Source organism: Aulonocara stuartgranti, assembly GCF_965226115.1.
Source record: "Aulonocara stuartgranti genome assembly, chromosome: 11".
In the NCBI taxonomy this organism is placed as follows: domain Eukaryota; kingdom Metazoa; phylum Chordata; class Actinopteri; order Cichliformes; family Cichlidae; genus Aulonocara; species Aulonocara stuartgranti.
The window spans coordinates 21,383,480-21,399,602 of NC_138947.1; the positions used below are offsets into that span (position 1 = coordinate 21,383,480).

The following is a 16,123-nucleotide window of genomic DNA, read 5'->3' on the forward strand; positions in this document are numbered from 1 at the left end:
TATTATATTTTTTGATTTGGCTGAAGGTTCAATAATCACTCTTTATAAAAAAATTTACAATTTCATGACAGTTTTTTCATGGTTCATTCTTTAAAGGGTTAAATCTCAGTACTCTTTGTAAAATATTACCAAAACATTTGAGACCAGGTATTTTCTTTTACAAAGACTGTGCTTTTTATCCTTTGAATTGAAATATATTGAAAACAGTCTTGGTCTTTTAGCACTTGCATTTTCACGATTTCCAGTTTTTGTTATTGATGGAGTATTATTGCGAATTATTGCGAAGGAAAACCTGAGAGCAAATTGAATTTTAAAATGTGTATATTTAAGGGACAGTTGAGCCTAGCCTAAAGTGACATTTGTGAAGCACAAATAGACTGTAGAGAGAAAACATCAAGGGAACCGGAGCAACCACCTGACTCTCTGCTGTGTGTGAAAGCTGCTCAGCATGTGCATGTTTGGTTTCATCCGAGTGTCGATGCTCTGAGGATCAGAGTGAGGAAAGCTCACAAAGTCTCCAACCTGGAACACAGATGGACGTGTTAGACTCAGATACGCTGACCTCTTCAGTCCACATACACACACACACACACACGCACACACACATGCATGTTGACAGGTTCACGGGTGTTTCCTTGCATAAATATACCAATACCCACCCCTCAGAGCAAACGCACACCTCACATTGTTTATTCATGCCTTGCATTCCTTTCTGTACACACACACATGCACGCACTAAATAAAAACACGTCCTTACACACATTCAGCCCCTCTCGTCTCTCTTCTGTCAGCCTTGTCGATGCATGCGTTCCTGTCAGCATGATTCTCCGGCACAGCGATGCCTCTCATAACACCTTCCACCGTGATGCTACATAACACAAGCACCTGGCCCTGGCGACAGCATTGCCGTGCCAACGCCACCTTGAGATGCGAGACATTTCTCATCTTGCACGCCGATGTTAAAGTGTCACAGAAAAGTTAAAACACCTCAGAGAGAACTGAGGTGCTTGGATTTTCTTGCTGGCAGCGGATATGCTTCTGGCTGTGGCATGGTGAATAATGAATCTTCCAATGCCCTGCACAGGCGCAAGTGAAATCAACTAAATGTTTATTATATTAGATTTTAGTTATTAGGTTTTCTTTGCTTCTATCTCTTAATAAAACCTCTAAAGTGTCAGTAAAACTCAGAGCTGGAAGTTAATTAGAGTTGCTGCACTTGTACTTTGTAAAGCACAGAGTAGAATGCAGGAGATAATGTGTCTGTTTTTATTTGAAATAGAAGTAGAGCAAGCTGTGGTTTTAGTAAAATTATTTAAGTAGTAGCTGACCTTGGGTACATTACAGTCTCTGCTTCCACTCTGCTGTACAGTGAAAAGCACATGCTAACCATTATCATTATTGCTGTTGAAAATGGATGAAGTCATGTGCCGTGAACCTCTACACTCAGTCCATATAAGGAGAAAAAGAGATGATTTGTTGTGGATCCAGACCAGGTTTTCTCACGACATGGAGCCGCAACACTGGATCTATGAAACCATTCTGGCTAAAACATCCATCTGAGATTTATAACCAAACCCTCTCTTTCAAATACTGCGTGTCTTATCAGAGATTCCTCAACATGAAAAACATCAGAAGGATTTGGTTGTGAATTTAACAGTGCAAGTGTTTTAGCATGGATTAACTACACTGTGCAGAGAGAGACTTGCAGATGTTTATACCAAGAGGAAATGTTGCATATGAAAATCAACTTGCTACTTGTCAGTAGCTCAATGCAGACTTTGTTTTTAGAATCACTTCTTCTACTTCACATGCCCCAATGTTCAGCTTCCTCTGTCCATCTCTCTGTGTTCCCAGAATGCTCAACGACTAGGCGGCTCCCAGGTGGCACAGCCACTCACCACACCAGTGGTCTCCGTGGCAACACCCAGTCTCCTAGCGCCCTTCTCCGGCATGCAGACGGCCTACAACACTGGTGAGTTGTGGAAGGCAGCAAAACTTGGAAGTCTTGTAGTGTGATGCCACAAACCACTATGAATATTCACTTTGTTCATTGTGTGAGAGCTTCTGGAGTGATTCTACTTCAAAGGTCTCCATTAATATGGATTAGCGCTGATTAATATTGATGCACCCGAAAGTTGTATGATGTAAAACAATCCCCCTCACCCCTCCTCTCCGTCTCCTCTCTCTGCCTTTCTCCCTCTGCGTCTCCCCCTCCATCCCTTAATCTCAGAGTACCAGCTGACGAGCGCAGATCTCACAGCGCTCCAGACGTTCACGCCACCGGGGCTGGTGCCTGGCAACATGGCTGCTTGGCAACAGCAACAGCAACAGCAACCAGCAGTCTCTCAGCAGCAGCAACAGCAGCAACAGCAACTGAGCTTGGCATCACTCAGCAACTTGGTGTAAGCTCCCTTTTCTTACTATAAAACACCGTTAATGAGATGAATCCATTAATCTTACAACCTTTAACCTTCTCCTTGAAATACCTGAGCAGTAAAACTTTTACAAGAGCCACACATGTCACATGATCCATTACACAAACCATAGCACATGGTCGTATACAAAGCTGTAACATCACCCAAGCTGCGGTTTATTCATCTTCGTGGTGACCTAGATACTTCCCCCTGCTCAGCTCCACCTCCCACTGCGGTCCCAGTCTTTAGCTTCTGGTTGCAAGGCTTTGCTTCTAGCTGCATTATGTGGCACTCTAGATTTAAAACTTTAAAGGTGGACTCACTCTTGGACGTTCCTATTTTTCAAGTCTTCCTAATTTTCCAGCTAATAGGTTACTCTTAGAACAAAGTTTACCCTGAAGAATTTGAGCTAATTTGTAATTAAAAAATAAATCCCTGCAGCTGGTCTGAGTATATTTTGCTTTACAGCAAAGCAAAATATAAGGTCTGAGTGCCCTCAGACCTTATATTCTTATCTCCTTCAGATGACCAGATCTATAACGAGTCAGACGAACTTATAAATTCCAAACAAGCGAGGTCATTACAGAGCAGACACACACCATTAGTAGCTGAATCAAGCCATCATATTTTAACTGATTATACAGCACTCAAAAGCTACTTTGTAAACAGTTTTTTTTCACAGCTCAGTGCAGTACAGGAAGCAGACAACTGATGAAGAAAAACAGCTCCTTAAAAAGTTTCTTAGGTTTAAAACAACTAACTTACTTTTGCAAACACAGCTACAAAGGTGGGTCCGTTCTTTGAGTTCAGTGTTTGTGTTTGGGAGTATGTTTCTTTATTATTGAGACATTCTTTGTAAGTCCTTCTAACCGAGGTTAGCTTTTTTTTTTTTTTTTTTTTTTTTTTTTATTACCTATCTTCCCTTTGTTGGTGCTTTGCAAGACCATGAAAGCGATTTAAAAAGTGAAATGTCACGATATTATTTTTACACTTGCAGAACTGATGTGACCTTTACCTGAGTCTAATCAACTGCATTTCTACTTTACAAATTAAGTTGGTACAACTAAGTCTTTATGTGACCATTCTGGGTTTGCTAGGTTAATGTGTGGGTGGGGGAGCAGCTTGTAACTGCCTCTTGTTTTGTCCTCCCTCCCCCCCTTTTTCTCCACAGCATGTGGGGTGCAGAGAAACAGAATGCGGAGATGGTTAACTGCATCTCCAATTTTGCTGCTAACCTGAGGTGAATGACATGATAGCATCTGGTGCTCTGCCACACTGTTTATCTGTCAAATTATTATACTCCCACAGTGAATTATGAGTCTATAATAACTTGACAGTTTGTGACCAAAATAACCAAAAGAAATACAAAATTGATGCAATTACATGACAAACACAATATCAGCCAGTCTTCTCTTTCCATTTGTATGTTTGATGTGATGCCTGTTGCTTTGCTCTCTCCATGTATCACCGCTCGTTCACTTCTGCTGAGGCAAAAGCACCTTTTTTTCCCTCTCAGATTATCATTTGACTAGTCTGGTTCTAGGAGTTTTTATGCCACCTAAAGCTTAGATCTGAAGCTCTTTGGAAGTGTCATCAACAAAGAGGAAGAAGCTTCAGTGTGACAGCAGCAGCACCTTGCTATGTTCTTGAATGGAAGTAGTCTCTGGGTGCTGCTTTCAATTCCTAACACAAAACCAGCGCACAGCTCTGCGCCACCAGCATTGTTAGTGCATTAAAATTTTACTTTTCAGCCATTTAGCTGTCACTCTCAGCTGACAGTCAGACAGAAGATTGAACTGCTCAGGTACACGTTGGTCTGAATTTCCTACACTAGTGGGACTAAAAGAATAATTTAGAGCTCGACGGTATAGAATCACTGTCAAGTGCAGCTATTTCTTACAAAAAAAAAAAAGACGTGTTTATTTCCAGTTGATATTTAATTCCCTGTAAAATACTCGTATACACACAGACAAGGGCGTTAAAGTGCTGCTATCCTCTTGTTCAAAATGTATGTATCTCAATTAAACATTGGCTTCGAATCTTGATCACAAAACAGATTCAAAATAAAACAAATAAGAGAAATGTGTTTTTTGTTGGTTTTTTTGTTTTTTTTTTTAAAGACACTTAGAATAATTCTAGCTGTCAGGAAAGAGATTGTTATTTGTTCCTCTGTCTGACAAGCTGAAAATCATCCAGGAAAATATGATAATGGGTTGTTTGTTAGTGTATACAACAGCTGTGACTCCAGGGGGTTGAGCATCTTTGAAAAAGCAGCATATAGTTAACAGTCACCACCAGCTCATATGCAGCAGAACTCTTCATATCGCCTTGTAAATGTTAACAAATGGCAGTCCAGATTGTATGAAATCCTTCTGCAAACAAATCAATTGAACCACTTGGAGATCCTGAAAAAGCAGCCAGCAGTGATTTCCTTGAGCGTTGGCTGTAATAATACAACAACTGTTTCTTATACCGACAGCAATATGGAGCATTTTTCATATCAAAAATATTCTTAACATACTAATGATTTTCAGGAATTTTGTAGGAAGATAAAAGCTCAAAGTTCAAGTATGTTCAAGTATTTGCAAAAAGAAAAGAAACAGAAGGAGCAGGAAGTTTTACGTTTGAGCTCATGGAACTGCGGAAAGTTGGCGTTTTTGCTTTGCTCTACTCCTTAATTGTTTGATCGCCATGTTTCATCGCTTTTTGAGCTACTCTAACAAAGGATTTCTTTCATAATAAAATAACCAAGACATTCCTCAAAATACGAAAAAGCAGGATCTCCCATTTTCTGCATAATCATGCCGCCCAGATGCTGACTGTGGCAGAGTTTCAGCAACCTCAGGTGTGACACTGGAATTGACACCAGGCGGATTTACAGTGTTGTGTGTGGGATCAGAATAACAGAATCATTGCCACTGAAAACAAGCAAGCACCACAGAAAATGTGGGATGCTTTCCCAGCTTGCCAAACTGTTCTCTCGGCAAAACGGAAAATCGTGCCTTCCTAAGGACAGCATGAGCAGACGTGGGCTCTTCTGCAGTCCAGACTGCTCTGCTTTGTTTCTGATTTCATCACACCGCAGCCTCACAGCGAGCAAACAAGCTCCTCCAATCAAATGGTGATTGACAGCTTGGCTGTGAGCCTCGCCTTCGCTGTCGGCCACACTTTTCCTCACCACAGGAAATGATTCCTGTCAACTTACTCTCTCCATTTCCCTCGTTTTAATCATCCCTTCTTCCACTAGTTCTGTCATTCTGCTTATTTCCTGCTTTCCTGGTCAGGCTCAGTTAATTTGGTGTACACCTGTTGACTCTCATCTTCGACCTGACTTCCTAATCTAAATGTTAATGTCACGGCTGCCCCTAAATCCCCTCGCTGCGCAGCCTTGCATTCAGCTTGTCTGTGTTTATGGAGAAGTGGTCTCTGCATACTGGTTTTGCAGGACATGTCGCCATGGTTTGTTTCCTCACTGAGTCGATGTGTTATCAGCAGACACAGCCTCCGTTTGGGACATTCACAGGAAACAAACAGACCCACTTTCAGGGGTGGCTGTTTGCTAGTACACAAGTGATGTTTTAATGTACATAGCTACTAATCAATCAGTACGGAGCTTAAAAAAAATTATTGGTTTCCAACTCTTTTTTTTTTTTTTTTTTTTTTTTTTGTGCCCAGCTTTTCTTTTTCGTTATACTTGTTTCCTAACTCGTAAACACAAACTGAAAAAAAGGAAGAACTTTTGGAGACGGTGCACACTCTGATAAATTGCTGAGAGGACACACTGTTTGTTGGCAGGGCATGGTGCGTACATGCTGTCAGAGGCTGAGCAGTTAAACCTCCTGGTGGGAATCAGTATTTTCTCAAACCCTAGATTAGAAACCACGGGGGATTCATTTTACATCCCTCTACCTGTACAATAAAAATACAATTTTATTTCTATTAAGTGTGTGCCATGTGGGTAATTTGTTTATTTATCCATTACATTTATATAAGATGGTCACATGTTAGATTGTTAAATTGCAGAATTACTTTATGGGGCTCAGAAATCTTTATTCAGCAACAGCAAGCTGATTTTTGGCACCACGTGGACTCAACTTTAATAAGCAGACTTTAATAAACAGACTAATTAGCATGAATTTATTACAATTTCACAACTGACGCAGAGGCAAAAGAAAGTTAAAGAAGAATAGAATTTCAAAAATGACTTTAAGTATAAAGGTCTCTGCAAACTACACAGAAAATTAGTGGTATATTCCTTTAAGGAGAGTTTGTACTACAGATTGCCAATTTGCCTGATCCCATTTTAGGAAACTCAACCATTTCAGTTTTACTGAAAGTGTCTGTAAAAGTGCTTTGCATGTGGATCACATTTTCTCAGCACAGGCTTAAGCACTTCTTGCTTTTCACGACTCTGCCTCTAACAACATCCCAGCCTGACCGAAGCAGCTGTTAAGGCCCTTTGTTTTTTGTCGTAAGCGTGTCTGGATTGACCATGACTGGTCTCCGTCCCACTGTCTCCCTGCTGTTTTAGCTTTTTAAAACTTGCTTGTCTCTTTTTCCACCTCCCTCCACAGCTTGGCTTCTCAGCCCAACTTGCTCTTTGGTAGGGAGGAGGGCCTCTGCTGGTATAGTACTCTTTACACTTAAGCCACACAGCTGCAACATGCCGCTTTCCCAAAATATCTGCTTCACAAAGGAACCTTTTGGTACTTTAACTCCAAAACAGCAGTGGTTAGTAGTAAGAAAGAAACAAAAGTATCATGGCGTCAAGCAGATAATATTTCCTTTGTTTTTAATGTACCACCAAGATGGTTCAACTAAACTAATCTGACAAAGGAACTGCTTGCAATTACTAACTGAGGAGCTAAGATTCAGTAATGGACATCCTCAGCAGAACACCATTTAGAAAGCTGAACTCAAAAGTAATAGTCAAGAAGTCAGCTACGCCAGTACCTGTTTATTCCTTCATTCTGTACTTCAGTTTGTAAAATGTTTCTGTTAAGCCAAAGTAATACTGATAGCATCACTGTTACATCACCAGGGCTAATTTCTCAGTCCTGAAAAAGCTCCTGCTGAGCTGATGAGTAGGCCTACTCGTGATTAGTAAACTGATCTTGATCTGTAACACCCCTTAAAAAGATCAGCAGTATTAATAGACTAGTATTTCATTGATAGTGCACAGGTCAACAGTCTGATTGGAGTTAAAATTCTTGAAAAGGTGAACTTTTTTTTTTTTCTCTTCCCAATTCTCATCCTGAGAAAAGCAGAGCATTTTGGGAAACACGGCTGCAGCTCAGCAAACCGCACTGTAACCAAGTGTCTGCTTCTGGCTGTGCTCACCATGTTGTTAGTGCTCGGGGGTAGCCTGCCGCTCTCGCCTTCATCACTGTCACTGGACTGTTGACTCAGCCGTTTTCACTCGCCATAGCAACGGCACCCCTGTGGCACCATCATCCATCTACCTGTACCGTCCCGAGCCACGACACGCAGGTTTGATGAAGTGGGTACGAGAGAGACGGCGTGAGCATCGTCCTACCAAGGGATTTGTGTCGTTGTGTGTGTGTGTGTAGGTGTGTGTGTGTAGGTGTGTTTGTAAGACAGTACGGGAGGGAAGGAGCATTTTTATGTAAGGCAGGAAGAGTGCACAACTTTAAGTGTGTGTCAGACAGAGGAAGACAGCGAGCACATTTGAGTGCCACGGACCCAGATCGCCTGGAGGAGTCCTATCTTAAATTCCCCTCTCAGTCTGCCAGTAATTGAGGGAATATTAGAGATACAGTGGTGCAGATGGCTCATGATATGACATATTAGAACACACCCAAGGGGCGAAACGCAGTAATTGGGAGCTTCAAATTCAGATCCACCATGTCAAGCTGGAGGAGAGGGAAAGATAGAACGAGCCCAATCCAAAAAAATCATGTCGACTGCGTTAAAAGGAGCGAGCCACACCGCAGCGTCAACAGTCGGTGTCAGCCACAGTGACAGGTTCGACTCAGCCTCCAGCCAGCGGAGGAGGGTGAGGTGGTGCTGATCAAAGAGTTTTGGCAGGTAAAAGCAGAGATGGTGACAAAGACGAAAGCTTTTTGGCATATAATTGTCCTGAAGATCTTAGGGCAGCGCAGTCAAGGAGTTAGGTGTGGATTGGTTCATTTGAAAACCTGTGAACATTTCACGTGTGAATCTAAATATTTTCTGTTTATCTGGAAAATACGTTTTATGCTGATCTAACTTACAAAACACCAAGTGAATACAATTTATCATATATAACAATAGAGCATAATTTACACTCTACTGTGACGCTCTTGGTTGGCGCTACTTGGAGGTTGAAGAGAACTGCTGATAGATTTGTAAACTAATAATAATCAAGTCAAATCAAATGTGACATAATGTTAAAATGTTCCGGGGGGAACGAACAGCACAAGAGAAATTTTGGTTTTAATGCTAAAAAAAAATTATGGACAGCATGAAAAAAAGCCATTAAGGAAGGAAGATCACGCTGCTGCTTTAGTTGTCTATTTGAATATAATACCGATGCCGCTCTCATAGCATGGACCATATCGGCCGGGAAAGATGCTCTGTGGCATATGCAGCTAAAAACGAACATGGCAATGACCTTGCACACGAAAACAGAATAGAAGAGTGGAAGATGCGTAATTTGTGACCTTGTGAAAAAGATGCTCTTTTGAGTACAAGGGAAAGTAAAAGTTAGCTGCTTTCTGAGAAGGAATCAGGGGCGCACCTGGCAGAAAAAATGGACAGATGGAGATAAAAATCCACAAGCACAAAGGGAGATTTGCTCATTAAAGAGCTGTGGAAGTGGCCCAGGCATGGAGGAAAGCAACCTTACCAGATCAAGTATGACAGGATAGTATAACAGTATAGTGTTTAAAAAAAAAAAAATTAAAAAAAAACCCTGAACCAAAAGCCTTACAGGTTGTGTGTTAATTGTAGTCTTGGTTTGCACTGCTCCTTGGTGTGCCTAAAATTTTCCCATAAGAATAAAATACAAAGTACAGCAAAGACAAAATATAACTTTAAAATAGACATGTAAAAACATTTCAATTCCAATATTTTTATATTTTTACACTGCAACAGATTTTCCCAGTTTTTTTTAATAAACATAATTTTAGCAAACAACAACTAAAATATATTTAATTTCTGTCGTACTTCTTATCATATTTAAACCCTTCAAAATGTGTGATGTGTCATTCTTTCATTTATTTTAGGAAACATGTTCTTTAGGCCCTTTAATAGCTGTTGTATCACAAACAAAGATATAAAACAGAGCAAATACAAAATGCAGATGTTCTTGTTTAGCTACTTGCATCCACTGAATAATGACTTGAGTATCTTTTTTGATGCTCCAGTATGATGTTCAGCTGTAGACCTTATGGGATCAAACCTAATATCCGAGTGTTTCAGCTGCATGGCTTACTGAATTTGCTTTAATGTGCCCTTAAATGTAGCCTTATCTGTTCTTTGTGTCTTTGTTCTCCATGTGCTTAAGTCCACACACGCCTTCGTGTTCCGAGTGTATAGTGTTACCTGGGTGCCTTTTGCTTGAAAATCCTGCTTTTCATTTTACAAGTCCAGCATATGTTTACTGAATTCTTTGATCCATTCATTTTAAAGCGACCATTCTTTTACAGTTTTGGCTGAGCTCTGTGTTCCATCCCTGCAAACTTTTGTCTAATGAAGATCTGCTCTCATGTACTTTTGATGGATAATACGTGTAGTTGTGTAATTTCATACTGACATAATGCTTCTTGTTCTTTTCTTTCTTCTTCTATCCGTCATTTCTCCAGGCAAGTGGGAGTACAGGGTGCCGCGCTGACAGTCAACACAAACCCCAACGTCAATATCAAGTCCGAACCCGTCTCACCAAACCGTGACCGCAGCACTCCCAGCTCCACCAGTGGGGTGGCTGGAGTTGGAGTGGGCCAGAGTCAACTCCAGGGACAAGGTCTGGTGTCCATCGCCTACCCTGGTACTCTGCGTCTTGAAGCGGGAGGCCAAGGCCGCTCACCTGTTGACAGTCTCAGCAGCAACGGCAGCTCATATGAAGGCAGCGACCGAGACGATGGCACCCAGGGTCGAGGTGGGGGTCTGGATTATCACCACCAGGTCGGCGCCGGAGCCCAGCAGCCCACCATGGTCCTTCTGCGGCCCTCATCAGCAGAGCCTCAAGAACAGGATGGGACCAACGTCAAGAGAATGAGACTGGACACCTGGGTCACATAAACGGATCGATGGACAGATGGAGGATGGAGATGTGTACTTGTGGATTGTGTACATGCCCCACCAGCTCCAGCAGCCCCAATATCCACATTGCATACGCACAGACAAAATCCACCCACCACCAACCCAGTAACCTGCTGTCTACACAGTAAACCTCACATGGATACATACATGACACAAGCATGCTAACATACTCGCACATGTGGACACTCACTCGTATAGCAATGTGCAGTCACGTTTGAACTGTAATGTATTCTCACTGACATACACCAAACCCAACAAGACCAGGAATTATTTATCAAAAAAAAAGACCATGCTGCGCATCATTCAGCTGGATTCGGATAGAAGTGAATGAGTTTGTAATCAGGCTGCAGTGGTTAGGAACTGTGGCCTGATTAAATTTGGCCACATGGACTTCTTGACAGTTTCTGGAAAAGCAGACAAGCCAAACTTGGTTTCCCAGCATGCCCCTGCCATGATTCACGGCTGGTGGCAATCTCTCACCTTCATATCTTTACTGTCTGGTAGGTTTTGATCAAATATGACAGCGCTGTATTAAAACGGTGCCACCAACGAGTCCACATCGATGTACACATCCGCCCATCCACAGTTGTATTGCTATCACTCTAGATTTTTGTTTGTTTTCTAAGAGGAGCAGCTGTGCTCTTTTTTTTTTTTTTTTCTTCTTCTTCCTTTTCTTTTTTTTAAAGCGTGGAGTTTTGTCCCTCTGTCTTGACTGTTGACATTTAGAGTTTGGATTCATTTTGAATATGAAGACACTAAAAGAATAACTTGCCTCCCTTCTCAGTCAAGTCGGCGGCTCCATCAACATGGCCAGCATTGGGTCCTGTACAAGAATGGCGACCACCAGGGGTCTTTATTTAATCAGAACCACGCAGACCAGCTGTAAAACGAGGAACGTGATTTGTTGCCGAGGTAAAAGACTGCTTTTCTTTGAATCAGGGACGAGCTGCCACAGCTCAACGACACATGACGCAGATTCTCCTCGTTTCGCCCACATCGTGTCAACTACAGATGCTGAGAAAGGTGTGTGTTTGGTTTGTTTGTGTGCGTGTGTGTGTATACGGGTTTGTTACCTCAACTGGTTGTTTTCTTTTTTGCTTCTTTTTTTTTTTTTTTTTTTTTTTTTAAACCAAGTGAATTTGGATAAATCTTCACTTTCAATTTCATCCTTGAACACACACCTGCAACGCACACAGCTGAAATTATTTTTGTGAGCAATTCATGTTTTGAATAGATAGCTGATGTTCAAAGAGGAGAATCGTGAGGTACCATGTATATAAGCAATCTGTAACCTTTGTGGCTTTTGTGTGACAGGGATAAGGTTTTTTTTTCTTTTGAAGGTTAAAAAAAAAAATCATATTCAAGTATATATTTAAACAGCTTCAGGCGGTAGCAAGGGCAGCTCTGCATTTGGGGCAAGAGACTAGACCAGACGACAGGGATTGTATATATAAACTATATATTCGGCAGGATATCCCTTAAGGAAGTGGAAAAAAACAAAAACAAACAAACATTGATTCTCAGTGGATCTGTCTCTTTTATATTATTATTATTTATGTGTGTATATAAAGTGTAATATGTGGACGAGCCCAGAGAGGGTGTTGTAGAGGCAGGAAGGGAAGACGTAGCCGTGGTGACTCGGACTGTTTAGAGTGAGCAATGATTAGGACTCTGTTGCTGATGGAGGGCACTTTACCTTAACTCCCACCTCTGACACGCACGCACAGCACGCACACACTAGAGTTAGACTGATGTATTTGGCTGGATAACAACCTAAAAATGGCAGGTACATGTAACATATTGCAATTTTTATTTATTTCTCAAAATTCTCTTTTGATGTAGTTTAATTTAAGTAATTTACAAGCTACAGTAAGGGTCTCAGTGTGGTTGCCTAATTGGAGCAATTTAATTAATTAAATTAATAATTCAATAATTGCAAGAGTCAATATATTAAGTTAATAGATTGAAGCAGTTTTTTAAATGAGACTTCTTATTCCCATTTCCAGCTCCAGATTTTCAAACTTAAAGTTTATCAGGGTAGCTTTGCATGACTCACAGTTCAAATAAATCCTTGTATATCTTTTTTGCAGACCCTCAGTTTATCAACTCTGTGAAAGCAGCCTCCCCTCTCCCTTTAAGCCAACTACTTTTTCTTTTCTATTTGCCTGCCCCTCACAAGAAAAAGACTTGGAATAGCAGGTAGGTGGCCATGGCCAGTGCTTTGTGTCTCAAATGACTGCTGCAACTGGCTTTGTAAAGAACCAAGAGTAGAAAACAAAAATCGAACATTTAGGGCTGAAAGGATTGGATATGTTTAGTGTGAGCTGCATACGTTGGATAGAAAGCAAGGAAAAGGATCATAAGTCCAATTTAAGGAGTTGTTTACATTTTTTTTTTCAAACAAAAGAGTTATGTTGTATAAAAATTGGAACAGAAATTTTCTTATAGCTGTGTAGCACTGTCTACGTCAAATTCAGTTACTAATTGTAAATCTTTCAAAGTCATTGCTGATGTAGTTTCATCTTTCAAATGAATCTTTTATGGAAGCATTTATTTGAAACCTGCTAAAAACTAAAGATTAGTAAAAACAAAAAACAAAAAAAATGCCATTCCTATTGTATCATTTAGCTAAATTAAACTTTACTGGAATTTTTCCTCGTGCAGCGACTGCCAAATATTGGGTATTTTGTGCAACTTGATGCAAAAGATTATTATCCGCTACCACCATATCAGTCAAACTCTAGAATAAATACATATAGATAGTTTATGATTAAGCAAGCCAAGGATTTCCCTGATCCCTCTTTTTTTTTCTTCTTCTCCTTTTAGAGGTTTACCTTTTCCTCCAATTAAAAGCCATGTTTCTATATTTAAAGGATCTCTCCTTCGCCTGTCACTGGTTGGCTGCAGTTTTATATTATGGAGAGTTTAAGAAGACTATGAAGGAAAAGAGAAGTGAAGGATGTAATTTTTCTACTCTATAAAGGTGGCAACGGTTGATTTAGGTTTTTCTTTTTCTTTTTAAACGTGGTGGTCAAAAGTGCAAATTCATGTATTTATTTTTCCTAAAAGCACTCTCAGCCTCCGTCCATTTGCTTGTTAAAAGCACTGGCGTTTGGGTGTCGTTCGTCGCTAAGCCGGAGGTTTCAGAATGACTCTTGATCTTTTAATGACTACCTCCCAAATCCAACGCAGACTTGTCGACTTTAGGTTTTACCGCATCCAGCCACCACATCCTTCTCATGGGCAGGCCCTCGTCACCTCTCTCTCACCCCTGTCACTCACTTGTTTTTTTTTTTTTTTCTCCCCTCCTCTCTGGAAGCTTAATCTTACACCCAGACAAACAAACACACGCACACATTTCATTACACACTCCTCTTCTGTTTACTCCGTCCAGATAGCGGGTGTCAGCGCTGAAATGACAAGTCAAATTATTTTGGGGTCATTTCCATGAGAAACACAACCACCACCAACCCCCCTCCCAACTCTATTCGACTTGCAGCTTCATCCCACACACTACTGCCATCATCCGCCCTTCAGTTCATCAGTGATTTCTCATTTCCTTTTTCTCCGTCTGTCACTCACTCACCCCCCCCCCCCCCCCCCCCACACACACACACACACACACATTCATCCTCTGTGACAAGTCTGAGTGTCAATATTGCTTTTCTGAGTGCTTGGCAGAGTTAACATAAATCCCCAGAGTGTAAACACTTTGACTGTTAAGACTGTTGTGCCCTGAGCTTCGAACAAAAAAAAAAAAAGAGAAACAAAAAAAGTCTGCAAGTTGTTATGTTTCGTCCAAGAAATGAGATTGTTTGTGAGCAGGCAGGTGAGAGCCCTCGTGAAGCCCTAACATGTTCTTTAGAACAACACTAGGGGTCGCTGTAATCACACAACAGACAATCGTGCTGAGAAGCCGTTCTAAGAACTTGCATCCCCCCCTGAAAGAGAGATATATGCTCCTGTACAATGATGTTTAGAAGTCTCACTCACTTTCCAGTGTTAATTTGTGCTGGTGACAGTCTGTTTTTAATTGTTCTCTGACAATTGATATTATTGTTATTATTATTCTTATCATCATTACCACAGCCACACTGATAGTAGCTGTCATGATGATATAGGTTTCTGCATTTTCTTTTTCTTTTTTTTTTTTGTTGTTGTTTTTGTTTTTTGGTTTTTTTGTGTAGGTTAGACCTCTTGTTTTCTTTGGAATTTTATTTTATTATATAAGAATATTCTATAAATATATTTTTGTTTTCATTTTTTGGGATTTTTCTTTCTTCTTCAACAAGGGTGTTATTAATGTTGCACGATTTTTATGACACGTAACAAGCAACACACGAGTAGTGATATTAGTTTCCACGTGTGGCTGTGGATGGAATCGCTGATTGAGTCGACAAATCGCTTCAATGCTGCAAAACTTTGAGTCCAATGTACAAACCTCTGAGTCTAAAGGGGGTGGGGCAGCGTGACACGTCTAACTTATTTCTGACCAGACACAATTATGTCAATGCATGGGCGTTTCAAAACAACAGAAGTGTGAATCATGTTATAGGAAATAAAATGTAATATTGACACAAAAACACATCACACAGGATTACATAAAAAAAAAGTGAAATTAAAGAAAAAAAAGTTTAAATAAATTATAGCTAATATATTGTGTTCGGCTAGTCTGCTTTTTTGTTGTAAAGATAATTTTGTTTTTGTTTTTGGAGAATGATATACAATTTGTGTATATTTTCATAAATAAAGTATGCACTGATATGTTATTACAAATTCTATACTGCTTTTACAAAAAAAAGTGTTTGTTATTGTACCAAAGTATCCATTGGTCCCCTCTTACCCTCCCCTTTTTGCGTATGTTTTACCGTATTTTATATATTAAATAGACGAGTTGACCTACAGAAAAAAGTTTGAGTTTGTGTAACTTATTTGGATTCCTTTTTTTTAGTCTGATTTGATGCATCATGGTGTTGCCACCACTAGAGGGCACCAGAGTGTTTGGTATTAGTGTTTGTCTCCAGTTTTCAGAGGCTTAAAAGTAACAGGACAGACCAATATGATTTTAAATATATGGAGTGATTTTAACACTTGGATGAAACTTCTTTGTTATCAGTGACTGATTAAGTGTAGATGTCTGCATAGCAATGGCTGTAATACCTAAACAGTTAATGCAACAGTTTTGTTAAAACCTGTTAAATTAAAGCTACAAGTCTGTGTTTCAGACACATCTTAAGTTCTCATTTTAAAAACAATGTGACAGTATACAGAGTGCGTGTCATTCTCAAAATACTTATGGACTTACAGTACTGTACAAAAGTTAGAAAAAATACAAGAGTATTTGAGTCCGGGGAAGCTAAATATAGAGAAATGAGGGGTGGCCTGAGAGTTTTGCACAGTGCTGTAACTGCCACTAAGTGCAGAGCAATAAAATGTGATGTGTGACT

The 16,123-nt window shown here is 40.3% G+C and overlaps 1 protein-coding gene across 10 annotated transcripts in view; it reads left to right on the top strand.

Annotated features, from left to right (window-relative positions):
• The window catches only part of mef2d (myocyte enhancer factor 2d), a 104,780-nt gene extending 89,193 nt beyond the window's left edge, over nt 1–15,587 (top strand). For 6 of the 10 annotated variants that reach the window (XM_082551144.1, XM_082551146.1, XM_082551149.1 and 3 more), the window contains 4 exons: nt 1,855–1,972; nt 2,231–2,402; nt 3,586–3,654; nt 10,220–15,587. In XM_082551144.1, the coding sequence (XP_082407270.1) occupies nt 1,855–1,972; nt 2,231–2,402; nt 3,586–3,654; nt 10,220–10,655 (795 nt within the window). In that variant the 3' untranslated portion in view covers nt 10,656–15,587. The remainder of the gene's footprint in view (nt 1–1,854; nt 1,973–2,230; nt 2,403–3,585; nt 3,655–10,219) is intronic. The other 4 variants (XM_082551151.1, XM_082551152.1, XM_082551145.1 and 1 more) reach the window with 2 other exon arrangements.
• The last annotated feature ends 536 nt before the right edge of the window (nt 15,588–16,123 follow it).